Raw genomic sequence first — 13,012 nt, forward strand, 5'->3', positions numbered from 1 at the left:
ACAATTATAAAATTATACCGAATCAACATCTCTTTCTTAATAGAATAATTCGACTCTTATATTAATGCATGGCTTGTTCTGAATTTACTATTTCGATAAGACGGTGTCCTATGAATTTGGTATAAAAACAAATAATAACTTGAAGTTTTATATGTAGTTTGTTAATTTTGTTCAAGAAGAAGATGCAGTAAATTTTCTGAGTTTTTAATCTTCTTATCTCATGTCTATTTATATAGATATGGAAGAGGGAATAAGGGAGATATGGGTGAGCGAACATGGGAGTTTATATGTCCGGCATAGTTATTCGAACGAAAAACTATCTTGTAATTCGTAAATAATTACGCAAGCCTGGCCTACGTTCCGTACTTCCTGAACTTACAATATAGTATATGGAATTTTCCCACTCATGAACCAAATTGAAGTACGCTCTATACTCCCAACTCTTGATTTTATACAACAAAAACGAAGCCTTTTTACAGTGTAATAGTGTCCTACACTTGCCGCCAAATACGGAGTCAAAGTTACTCCCTAATATCTTCTAGTGGATATGTGAATGGTATATGAGTAATTTTAACTAAGTTATCCATCCACATGAACAGGTTACAGGAAAAGTGACATATAATGGACATAACATGAACGAATTTGTACCACAAAGAACAGCAGCTTACATTAGCCAACATGATGTTCATATGGCTGAACTTACTGTCAGAGAAACCCTTGCATTTTCTGCCAGATTTCAGGGTGTTGGATATGGCCATGGTTCGTTTTGCTTCGGTTTTTTTTTCTATCCTTTAATCTTAAGTAAGTTTGCAGGGGTCAAGAAATAATAAGCTAATTTTTCATGGAATTTACAGAAATGTTAGCTGAGCTGTGTAGAAGAGAAAAAGAGTCCAATATTAAGCCAGATCCTGATATTGATCTTTTCATGAAGGTAACTCTGGTTTCGGAAAACATCCATGTGTTTAGTACATGAATAAAGTTACCTATATGGCTATATACAACTACACTTATATTTTACTATATACTTTGTAATATTTTAGGCTTCAGCAGTTGAGGGTCAGAAAGAGAATATTATTACGGATTATATCCTAAAGGTATTTTATCATAAAACCTTCATTACTATTTTTGAATTGTTGTTTTTATTAAAAGATTTGTCAAATGTTTTGCTGGAATTTTGAAATTTGTTCAGATATTAGGGCTAGACATCTGTGCTGATACAATGGTAGGAGATGAGGTGATTAGAGGTGTTTCAGGTGGTCAACGAAAGCGTGTCACAACCGGTAAACACATACAACTCAAATGACTACTTTAATTTGATAATGAGAGTTTTTCATTAGTCGGAAGTACTATGACATGGTACATCAGATGTTGTTAAAAATATTTCACCTAACCACTTCCAAAATTGGCTTACAAAAAATAAGAAGTTGGGAGTAGACTTTCGGACAATCATTTTCGATGATTTTGTAACAAAATGGTTAATTATAGGTGAAATGTTGGTGGGACCAGCCAAGGCTCTATTCATGGATGAGATATCAACTGGATTGGACAGTTCCACAACATACCAGATTGTAAACTCAATTCGACAATCAATCCATATTCTCAACGGAACTGCTGTCATTTCACTTCTGCAACCCGCACCTGAGACATATGACCTCTTTGATGATATCATCCTACTTTCTGATGGCCAAATTGTGTACCAAGGTCCTCGTGAACACGTTCTCGACTTCTTCAAGTCCATGGGATTTCAATGTCCTCACAGAAAAGGAGTTGCTGATTTCTTGCAGGAAGTAAGTAATAATTCCCTACATTGTCCTTATGCCATTTATATTATTTAAGTAACTATTGCTTCCCTGTGCCTTTCTTTTGGCTTTAAGATTTAACCTAATGTTGTTATAAACAGGTGACGTCCAAGAAAGACCAGGAGCAATACTGGGCAAAAAGACATGTGCCATATCATTTCATCACCTCAAAGGAATTCGCTGAAGCATTCAAGTCTTTTCATGTGGGAAGAAAGCTCGGTCAAGAGCTTGTAGTTGCATTTGACAAAACCAAAAGCCATCCAGCTGCCTTAACTACCAAAATATATGGTGTTGGTACAAGAGATTATCTGAAAGCTTGCTTTGATAGAGAATTATTGTTGATGAAGAGGAATTCATTTGTGTACATATTCAAGATCACTCAAGTATGTATTCCATCATTTATATTAGATCTTAGAAAACTGTCTTAGTGGAATCATCCAACCAGAATCTGACATGAACCCAACAAAAGGATCCCAAGTAATCGAGACTTATATTGACGACATGAACATGAACCCAACCTGACATGAACCCAACAAAAGGATCCCAAGTAATCTATACCACCCATTATTTTACTTAAACCATAAAGATTTAGAACTGGCCCAACATTAGAAATGACATGACAACAGCTCTGAAATTACTTGAGGCATCTAGCCCGACTATGGAAATTTTGACAACAAAATATAATGAGTATGGTATTCTTAACCTCGATGATTTTAGTTATATGTTAAATGTATATGATATTACATGATATGTGGAGAAACGATATTGGTAATGATGACATATTAAGCTCCATATATCTTCCCTTATATATAGAGTAATATCAAACAATTTCAATATATAAACAAAGATCCAAGTTTGGAACTTCCAAACATGGAGCTAACAATTCTCACCATATATTGTAATATTAAACAATTTCAACATATAAACAGAAATCTATGTTTGGAAATTTTGGTCTTTATACTTCTACTGTCAAAATTTAACACAGACTTATATAACGCGTTTGCGAGGTCTATGAATGAGCTTGCAGCCTAGTCCAAGTAGCTTAGCTTTCAACACGATTTTATGATGAAAATACTAATCCTATGTTTATCTTTGTGCATATCAGCTCTTTGTCTTATCTTGTATAATAATGACGGTGTTCTTTCGAACCAAGATGCACAAGGACACCATAACAGATGGCTCATTATTCTCTGGTGCACTATTTTTTGGGGTGCTGATATGTATGTTCCATGGAATGTCAGAGATATCGATGACAGTAGGCAAACTTCCTGTTTTCTATAAGCATCGCGACCTCCTCTTCTTTCCATCCTGGGCATATACTCTACCTGGTTGGATCCTTAAGATACCCATTACCTTTGTTGAAGTTACGATTATGGTGTCCTTAACTTACTATGTCATCGGATTTGATTCTAATGTTGGAAGGTAACCAACTTCTTTTAGAATTTCAAATTCTTGTATTGTTATCAAGTGTGAACTTTTTAATTTTACGATCATAGGGCATTTAAGCTATTTTTTAGGTTTCTTTGAGTTCCTCTCATTTTCTTACAGTTATATGTATGAGTTAAGTGTTGTCAGACTGATCAAGAGTGACCTTTTAAATTTTACGATCATAGGGCTAGGGCATTTATGCTCTTCCTTTAGGTTTCGTCGACTTCCCCCTATTTTCAAGTTATCTGAACGACCTCAGAGTTATCTAATACAATGTTTGATCATGGCATATATATTTCTTGTAGGATGTTCAAGTATTACCTCATACTAGTACTTTTAAACCAAATGGCTTCTGGTTTGTTTAAGACAATTGGATCACTAGGAAGGACTATGGTTGTCTCAAACACATTTGGATCATGTTCTTTGCTCGGACTCTTTGTATTGGGTGGTTTCATTCTCTCAAAGGGTAAGATCTAACAATTTTATGCAAAAGACTAAATGTACCTTCCTAAATTTCTAAAGTAACCCTCAAAACTATGTAATCCTCAAAAAAGAATGGAAGGGAATAACTCATATAATAAGACATTCTTATACGGAGTACAAAAAAAACTTACATGTCGAACAACATTTTCCTCAAGTTAATTTTTATATCAATTGCCAGACATTTTCTAAAGCTTACATATTTTTTGTTCAACAGATAATATAAAGAAATGGTGGATATGGGGGTATTGGGTATCACCGATGATGTATGCTCAGAATGCTGTGGTTGTCAATGAATTCCTCGGGCACAGTTGGAGCAAAGTATGTTTCTATAGTGTCACTATTGGTTTTCCCTTCTCTCAACTTTTAAATATATATTTAGGTTTCATACGATGATTCATATCAGCCAATTTCATACCATATGCGAATTTAGTTGTTGTTTTAGAGTTTGCTTTAATATTTGCTCGTGTACACCGCAGATTCTTCCAGGCCAAAATGAAACACTTGGAGTTGTAATCCTAAAGGGTCGTGGTTTTCCCACTCACACATATTGGTATTGGATAGCAGCAGGCGCATTACTTGGATTTACTCTTCTCTTCAACATTGTTTACACTCTTGCTCTTGCTTTACTTAGTCGTATGTCGTCTTTTAACCCTAACCAACTTACTAAAGTGCTGAGTATTAAATATTCTCTGCATCTATATTTGGATGTAATAGTCACTGAAAATTATTGATACTTGACTTAGTTATCATTATGTGTCATTTGCAAGTGACCTTTATGTATATTTTCAGCATAAAAGGTTGTGTACACTTGACATGCACACTCATTATAGAAGTAGTGCTTTTTCTTAAGGCATTAGGTAATGTCGTAGACATAAGACTAACATTGCATTATGTACATATGCAGCATTCAAGACTACTCAAGCAATCCCAGATGACAACGATGATAATATGAACAACATGAATGGTACTCACCTTTTTGATTTGCCATACACGGGACTGTTTGAGATGTTGATTATTGTTTTATTTATTTATTCAATCTTCAATAATATACTAGGCTTATTTATTTCTCAATATAAGGAAATTCAATGTAGACTGATAATTTTTGTAGGAAATGGTGGCAAAATTATTGTTCAAGCAACACAAGAAATTAAGAAAAAAGGAATGATTCTTCCCTTTGAGCAACATTTAATTACCTTTGACGAAGTCCGATATTCAGTCGACATGCCACAGGTAAATATAAGTTGGAGGTGATTATTATCGAGTCTAAAAAAATACAATTGTTCTATAAATTACAAAGTTCATATATATAAGAATTTATTACATATGTAACCAATTCATTAAAAAAATACGGAGTATAATGTAAGGAAGAATATGCATCGATTTGGATTAGTGTTACTTGTGAGACTATCTCGTACATGAGTCACTGTGTATAAATTACAACTCTACTGATTACTCTTAAAACCAGGAAATGAAAGCACAAGGTGTGATGGAAAATAAGCTAGAACTACTTAAAGGTGTTAGTGGAGCATTTAGGCCAGGAGTTCTTACTGCTTTAATGGGAGTCAGCGGCGCTGGAAAAACGACGCTCATGGATGTCCTTGCTGGTAGAAAAACAGGAGGGTACATCGAAGGAGACATTAAAATTTCGGGTTATCCTAAGAAGCAAGAAACTTTTGCTAGAATTTCTGGATATTGTGAGCAAAATGATATCCACTCTCCCTATGTCACAGTCCATGAATCTCTGTTATACTCTTCCTGGTTGCGTTTATCCTCTGATGTTAATCCCCAAATTAGAGAGGTTAGTATTTTATTTTACACTGAAGTTCTAAATAATGTCACTCTCATTCGCATCACTTGCATGTAAGAGTTTAAATTGGAATCTGATTTTACTTGCATGTAACAAAATGTTATACTTACATTTACTTTTGTCTAAGCAGATGTTTGTGGAGGAGGTGATGGAGTTAGTTGAGCTAAATACATTGAGAGGAGCACTAGTGGGGTTGCCTGGTGTGAGTGGTTTGTCGACCGAGCAAAGGAAAAGGCTTACTATAGCAGTTGAGTTAGTTGCAAACCCATCAATCATTTTCATGGATGAACCAACTTCAGGGCTTGATGCAAGAGCTGCAGCTATAGTGATGAGGACTGTCAGAAACACAGTCGATACAGGAAGAACTGTTGTGTGTACCATTCACCAACCTAGTATTGACATATTTGAGGCTTTCGATGAGGTAAAATTTGGATCCATTAATATTAAAAAGGACCTTGATTTGATCATTCATCGTACTTTAGAAAAGTAAATAATAGATTTTGTTCTTATGGTTGTTACAGCTATTTTTGATGAAGAGAGGAGGACAAGAAATATATGTTGGACCATTGGGACATCAATCTGGTGATCTCATCAATTACTTTGAGGTTAACTTGTGATTTTTAGGCTTGGCATGCGTAGACTTTACACTTAAATTCTTCCATTTAAGTGATTTATCTGCTTGATATAGAGTATTCAAGGAGTGCAGAAAATCATAGATGGTTATAATCCAGCAACCTGGATGTTAGAGGTCTCAACACCAGGCCAAGAACTAGCTCTCGGTGTAGATTTTGCAAATTTTTACAAGAATTCAGACCTGTACAGGTACCTCTATCAAATATTTAACCAAGGGTGAAAGGATGATAATGAACGAGATCTTAACTGGATCCTACTGAATCCAAATTTAATTCCCTAAGGACTAACATGAATCCATATTCAACCTGGATCTGCAGCTGCTGTCAAACTAATGAAAGTTTACAAATTTACAAATATAAAAAAAATTACAGTATGACGAGCATGAGACTCGTGCCTGATGTTAGATACTTCTGGTTACAGGAGAAATAAGGCATTGATCCAAGAGCTAGGAACACCTCGACCTGGTTCAAAAGACCTTCATTTCAACACTCAGTATTCCCAACCTTTCATAGTACAAACTATGGCTTGTTTGTGGAAACAGAACTGGTCTTACTGGCGTAATCCTATGTACACCGCCGTCAGATTTCTATTTACCACCGCCATTGCTACAATGTTCGGGACTATCTTTTGGCAACTTGGAGGAAAAATGTATGTCCCGACACTAAAAATCACAAACGATCAAAGAAAATTAGTATTCCATATATTTATGTTGTATTTAGTTACATTTTTTTGGGCACTCAAACCAATTGATTTTATTCTCTATTTGCCAGTAAATTGTAGTTTTTATTTTTTTCTTTATTCAGAAGAAAATCACAACATCTATTCAATGCGATGGGTTCCATGTACGCTGCTGTGTTGTTTATTGGTGTGCAAAATGCATCTACAGTTCAACCAGTAGTTTCTGTAGAAAGAACAGTTTTCTATAGAGAAAAGGCTGCTGGCATGTATTCAGCTTTACCATATGCTTTTGCTCAGGTAACATGTACTTACAATTCAATTTTCAAAACATTAAATCTCATATGAAACAGTTTCACCGGTGCCGCAGTTAACCTTTGTCTTTGGTGACAGGCATTGATTGAGATACCATATATCTTTGTGCAAGCATTAGTATATGGCGTAATAGTATATGCCATGATAGGGTTTGAATGGACAGCAACCAAGTTCTTATGGTATTTCTTCTTCATGTTCTTTACCCTTTGTTATTTCACCTACTACGGCATGATGACCGTGGCCATCACACCCAACCATCATGTTGCCGCCATCATTGCTGCCGCCTTTTATGGCATTTGGAACCTTTTCTCTGGATACCTCATACCGAAACCGGTAATCCCTTTTTACACACTACTACGTTAGTTCATTACCATGCTTGATTACTTAACATTGTTATATATAAGGGCATTGTTGTTAGAATCCCGATTCGATCATATAATTCTACGATTTTACGATCCAAAAATGCTTGGCCGATCCCGAATCGTGCGATTCTATCATGTTTGTAGAATCTTACGATCCTATTTATTTGAAATTTTCAAGAGGTAGAATCATAATACGATTTTACGATCCTACGATCCGACTACCTAGTAATTATGTTAAAATATATTTTTATATAATGACATCGTAAAATCCAAATTTTATGTAATTTGTAGAAACATGTTCATGAAATATGCTAAAATCATTAATTATCAATATTTTGTGTATAAATAAATGTTTTGATCTTCAATTATATATTTTTACTAAATAAAAACTATATTTGATGAACTTGTAGAATCTTACGATTCTACGATGCGATTCTACCGATTCGATCCTACCTTCCCCATCGATTCAAAGTAGAATCTCGATCCTAACAACATTGTATAAGGGAAGTTGGGTACTAATTATAATGTTATTCTTGGTAATAAAACAGAAAATACCCATATGGTGGAGATGGTACTACTACATTTGTCCGGTGTCATGGACATTGTACGGGTTAGTAGCCTCTCAGTTCGGGGACATACAAGAGACACTCGTCGACAATCCCGAAAATGTGACAGTAGAAGAGTTTATCAGGAACTACTTTGGATTCCATCATGATTTCCTTGGAGAAGTAGCTGCTATTGTTGCTGGATTTGCTGTCCTCTTTGCTTTCATCTTTGCCTTCTCAGTCAAGACATTCAACTTCCAAAAGAGATGATAAACTATCATTTTAGGGGAATGGTAGAACTATGATTAAATTGTTTATTTCTATGTAGTATATTACTCTCTCAATCATCAGTTAACCTATTTTATATTCATTTTAATTAAAGATAAACAAATAATTGAGATGAACGTAATATAACATTATTTAGGAAAAATTATTCTCGGAAATTTGGCTATAACTAGAGCGAGTTAGACTTGCATATGGCTAAATTATGGGTATCTAAAATAAATACTAAAACAATCATGCATATTAATAACAACATTATTAGTTTGTATAAGACAATAATTACCCATTGTTAGTTTAAATGCTCTATTCTTTTGTGTATTATAATATCGGGTAGGTTTGTTTTACCTACTTGAAACTAGTTTAACACCCGTGCAAAGTTGCACGGGTATATATAAAAGCATTTTGAAATTTTATGCTAAAAATTTATTTTAGTATACTTTATAGCATTGTAAACACAATTTTATTTTATACTTATAATTTTTATCTTTGTTAATTAATTGTTCCTAAAAATTATTTACCTTGAAAATAAAATAGGCACGTAGTAAGAACCCAAAACCCGTATGTAACAAATTTGGCACGTAGTAAGCCCCGACTTTCCGAGCATGAACTAATAGATATTATAGTTAGAAATTACGAAATACAATAATTTTATACATTGATGGAAAGTTATAGACATAAAGCCACAAATGGAACAAATTGCACTCTACTGCATTCATCTATTATGTTTTGATCCACAAAAATAAAATAGGCAGCAATCTAGCCGAGACAAAGGACTATATTCTTGTTATACAAACCCGTCATCTATAATCTGCACGAAAAAGAGAAAAGGTTTTTATTTTTTATTTATTAAACATAAGCACTACTACTAGTCTATCCCAACGCTAGACATAAGTATATAACCACTACTTCTAGAAGTTTATCATGTACTATTCTTGTTCATTATGCGATTAAAAGTACATAAGATACGGGGAAAAACTCAGTCTAATCGCGAACTCAACATAATACCAATTCAAGTCCTTAAATGAACTCAATGCCAAGGCATAAGGAGTTGCTTCGATTGAAGTAAGTGTAGGAAAAGAAGGGTAGAAATATGTAAAAATTCCATATTTCAAACACAATGTATTTAGCAGAACCGATTATTAATAGCAATAATTACTATGAGAATAAACCTACATAGATGAGAAATGAGATCATGTAGTACACTATGCATTCGGTTTTGTGGGTATCCAAAACTAAGAAAACCAATCGTGGATTAATCGAGGCAGTTTTATACGGAGTAACTAATAAACTCAAATAATACACAACATGAGCAATTTAATTATACAATCATAACGTGTAATTGGGTTAGAGTCTCAAAACACAAACTACCCTCCAGGCTTCAACAATGAAAGATGCTCACTCCATACTTGTTTACCAATATTTGTGTTAAATATAAGACTCTAACACAAGTACACAGCCAAGTTTGGCAAAGTTGATAAAATCAGCAGTTTAATTAGCATGGCACGATCCAAAGAGATTGACATAATTTCCATCATAATAACATCGATCATTTAACTGTTATTTTTGAAGACAATAAAATGTGACATATACAATTGAAATAATTCATGATCATTTACAGTAAAACCGAACAATTTGAAAGAGGATAAAAGGCTTTACCTATCTTATCCTCATCATTAAGAGAAATACATGGATAAATAGTCTTTCATTAAATTATTAATCGACCATTGTTCTCGTAATCCTTTAATTATGTATTTTTTGTACATTTTTTTTTGCCTAAAATGTGGTTTTCGTACATTTTTTTGCCCAATGTGTATTTAATACCTATTTTCATTCCTGTTATATGATTTCATTATTAGTTCATTTCATACTATTTCTCACTGTTTTATAACTTTTAGCTCTCTCAAATAAACTTATTGTAGAACAATCTCTTAGAAGACTTACTTAATCATTAGAATTAGTTTTATATATACTATTTTGAGATTCATATTTGGTCAGTAGCCGTCGAGTCTTTAATAACCACAACACAATCGATATCAAGGTCTATTTTTGGCAAATTACCGGAAAAACTAAAAAACATAGGGATTAAACTAACTTCATGCTAACCAAATCACCATCTAATAAATTTAGAATTATTGAAACAAACAACGATAGCCTTTTCAATTACTCAGTACATGGTTTCTGCGGAAGCTTTTGAATTCTCAATGAACTCAGTATTTAGTCTATTACTGCATACTTCACACTTAGCTTCGACCATATATCCTATCCCAAAGAGCATAGATTTCATCTTAATCAAAATTACGCTTAAATTACTGATGTAAATGACTTAAGCTTACCTTTTTAGTAGGCAACAAATTTCACCCTAATATTTTTCGTATTTGTATTGTGTATATGTAGTTTATACAATATAAGATTATTAGCATCTAAATATATATGCATTACTGAAATTGACAAATTAAAGGGAATGCTAAGATGTAAAACTTGTCCAAGTCATATCCAACCAAAGCAAACCAATAGAACTTCTAGTGTTACAAACTTACAATGGATCTAAAAGGAGACATTAACTTTATTTAAGATATAAGACATACGATTGTTTACAATTTGTAACTGGATAAGGAATATGAAATCATAAATTGATGAACTGAAACGAAAATGATAGGTATAGGATTAAAAATAACATAATGAATCTAGTATTCCAACTTAACCGTTACATAAACCATAGCAATATAATGTGGATTATAAAAACATTAACTAAAATACTTACCCTACTTCAGAGAATAAATAATTCATTCAGATCTTTGAAATGGGTAAAATAGGTATGTCAAAATTCATATATTACCAGAAAATCTAGCCAAAAATTAAATGGTTAACTATAAAAAAAACTTAACTTGAAGGAATCCACTTAGCAAATGAACGCAAGAAACTTAGATTGGTATTTCAAAATTAAGATTAAAATGAACAATTAAATGGGGAGGTTGAAGGTTTTTAAAGAAAAAAAATGCAGAGATTGAGGTATTAGAACGCTGATAATATATAAGACATTAAAAGTTAATGTCGTTGCAATATTGAGTAAGCAACTTTTTTAGGGTTTAGTTAAGGTTAATCTATAGATAGGTTAGCAGTAGGCGGGAAAAAAAAGTGATGTGGTTTTTGTTTTATAATTTTATATAGAATATAGATATAGATGGAATAGTGCAGTTTTATTTGGATATCACTGTCATGTCTCATGCGTAGGTTCTCGATCAAACTTCTTTGTATAAGCACTTACTCATTGTGAGTTTTGACATAGGTTTATGGCTAAGTTGTCATCAGGCCAGGTACATTATTTTGTCTCATCAGCCATTACTTGTTAGTCACTGGGAGTCTACACAATCTTTAGACACATGACTTTTGCATTTTGATGATATTGAATAGTTTTCCAATTACTTGTAAGTCGGATTGTTTTTCAACAATGTTTGTTTATTGAGTTCGAATTATTTTCCAAATATGATTATAATGGAACTAATTAGTTTGGCCACTTAATTATTTGCTTTATTTGTGTAATGAGTTTATAAATTTATATTATATACATGGTTATTCCAAATAACGCAATCAGTTACTACAAGAAACAAAAATCAGCTATTACCTTCCTCGACAATAATGCAAAAATTAGGTGAGCCGTGTCACGTACTTATTCTTCTGGAAGAGGAATACGTGCGCCACTCGTGCCAAGACACACGGCTTAGTACGAGTCAGGCCTTCGAAATGATATCACTTGAGAATATTTGAGAGAGAATTGCAAATCTACAAGAGTTGCAGCGGAAAGATTGAATATTATTAATAATACTGAGAGTTTGTACAATGCTTGAAATGCGGTAATAAAGATTACAATATGATTGCTAAATGATTACAAAGTTGTAGATTGAATGCAAATTGAATTCTAATTGATGAATGAAAATGAGGCCTAATGCCTTCTATTTATAGGCCTAGGAAATGTGATGGTTGGTGTGAAGGGGTGCCTCCTTCGTGCCTCTTGGGAAAGGATGTGAATAAGGGGGAATGAACCTCCTTGTTCCTCTTCATGTATAACGTCCAAAAGGGGTGTATGGAACGAAGGGGTGCGACCTTCGTTCCTCTTGATGTTGGTGGCAAAAAGGGGTGACATGTGAACCATCGTGTCCCTTGGAGTATTGGCGGCAAAGGGAGAGGAGGGCGAACCATTGTGTCCCTTGATGGATGGCGCCAAAAGGAAGGGAGAAAGGGGAATGTATTGGTGTGAGAGAGGGAAAGGATAAGGATGACAAGGGGGATGTATATGCTTCTCTCTCACAAGGGAATATTCTTTAGGGGGATGTATTTGGTGTGTGAGGGGGAACGGATAAGGATAAGGATAAGGGAGAGGATAAGGATGGTTTAAGGGGAATGTATGTGGACAAGGGACTTGGTACATGGCCCTTGGTCGCACTTCTTGGCATACTCGCACCTCTTCGGCATATATGGACTTGTGGACTTCACAGTAGCTTGTCCAGCTAACCTCAACTAAGAGTGAGCTGCCCCGACTAGGAGTGAGCTGAGTACACTTGAGTGAGCTAGTCGTGAGTTGGAGTGAACTGTTGTTGAGCTGCTTGGAGTTAGTATAGACTTCGAAAATGCGTGTATGCTTTGTGTGAGCTCCCTTATGCATCTTTGGCGTGTCACGGGAGTTCG

At 34.3% G+C, this 13,012-nt stretch overlaps 1 protein-coding gene across 1 annotated transcript in view; it reads left to right on the forward strand.

Annotated features, from left to right (window-relative positions):
* LOC141599737 (pleiotropic drug resistance protein 1-like) overlaps positions 1–8,627 on the forward strand; it is a 43,533-nt gene extending 34,906 nt beyond the window's left edge. The window contains exons 4-23 of the mRNA XM_074419846.1: positions 600–759; positions 855–931; positions 1,041–1,094; positions 1,190–1,280; positions 1,486–1,787; positions 1,901–2,182; positions 2,905–3,221; positions 3,533–3,693; positions 3,925–4,028; positions 4,187–4,343; positions 4,615–4,674; positions 4,819–4,940; positions 5,176–5,508; positions 5,648–5,938; positions 6,039–6,122; positions 6,206–6,339; positions 6,571–6,798; positions 6,954–7,125; positions 7,219–7,473; positions 8,051–8,627. Coding sequence (XP_074275947.1) covers positions 600–759; positions 855–931; positions 1,041–1,094; positions 1,190–1,280; positions 1,486–1,787; positions 1,901–2,182; positions 2,905–3,221; positions 3,533–3,693; positions 3,925–4,028; positions 4,187–4,343; positions 4,615–4,674; positions 4,819–4,940; positions 5,176–5,508; positions 5,648–5,938; positions 6,039–6,122; positions 6,206–6,339; positions 6,571–6,798; positions 6,954–7,125; positions 7,219–7,473; positions 8,051–8,317 — 3,651 coding nt within the window. The 3' untranslated portion in view covers positions 8,318–8,627. The remainder of the gene's footprint in view (positions 1–599; positions 760–854; positions 932–1,040; positions 1,095–1,189; positions 1,281–1,485; positions 1,788–1,900; positions 2,183–2,904; positions 3,222–3,532; positions 3,694–3,924; positions 4,029–4,186; positions 4,344–4,614; positions 4,675–4,818; positions 4,941–5,175; positions 5,509–5,647; positions 5,939–6,038; positions 6,123–6,205; positions 6,340–6,570; positions 6,799–6,953; positions 7,126–7,218; positions 7,474–8,050) is intronic.
* Positions 8,628–13,012: the final 4,385 nt, after the last annotated feature.

This window comes from Silene latifolia, chromosome 9 (genome assembly GCF_048544455.1).
Source record: "Silene latifolia isolate original U9 population chromosome 9, ASM4854445v1, whole genome shotgun sequence".
Taxonomy (NCBI): domain Eukaryota; kingdom Viridiplantae; phylum Streptophyta; class Magnoliopsida; order Caryophyllales; family Caryophyllaceae; genus Silene; species Silene latifolia.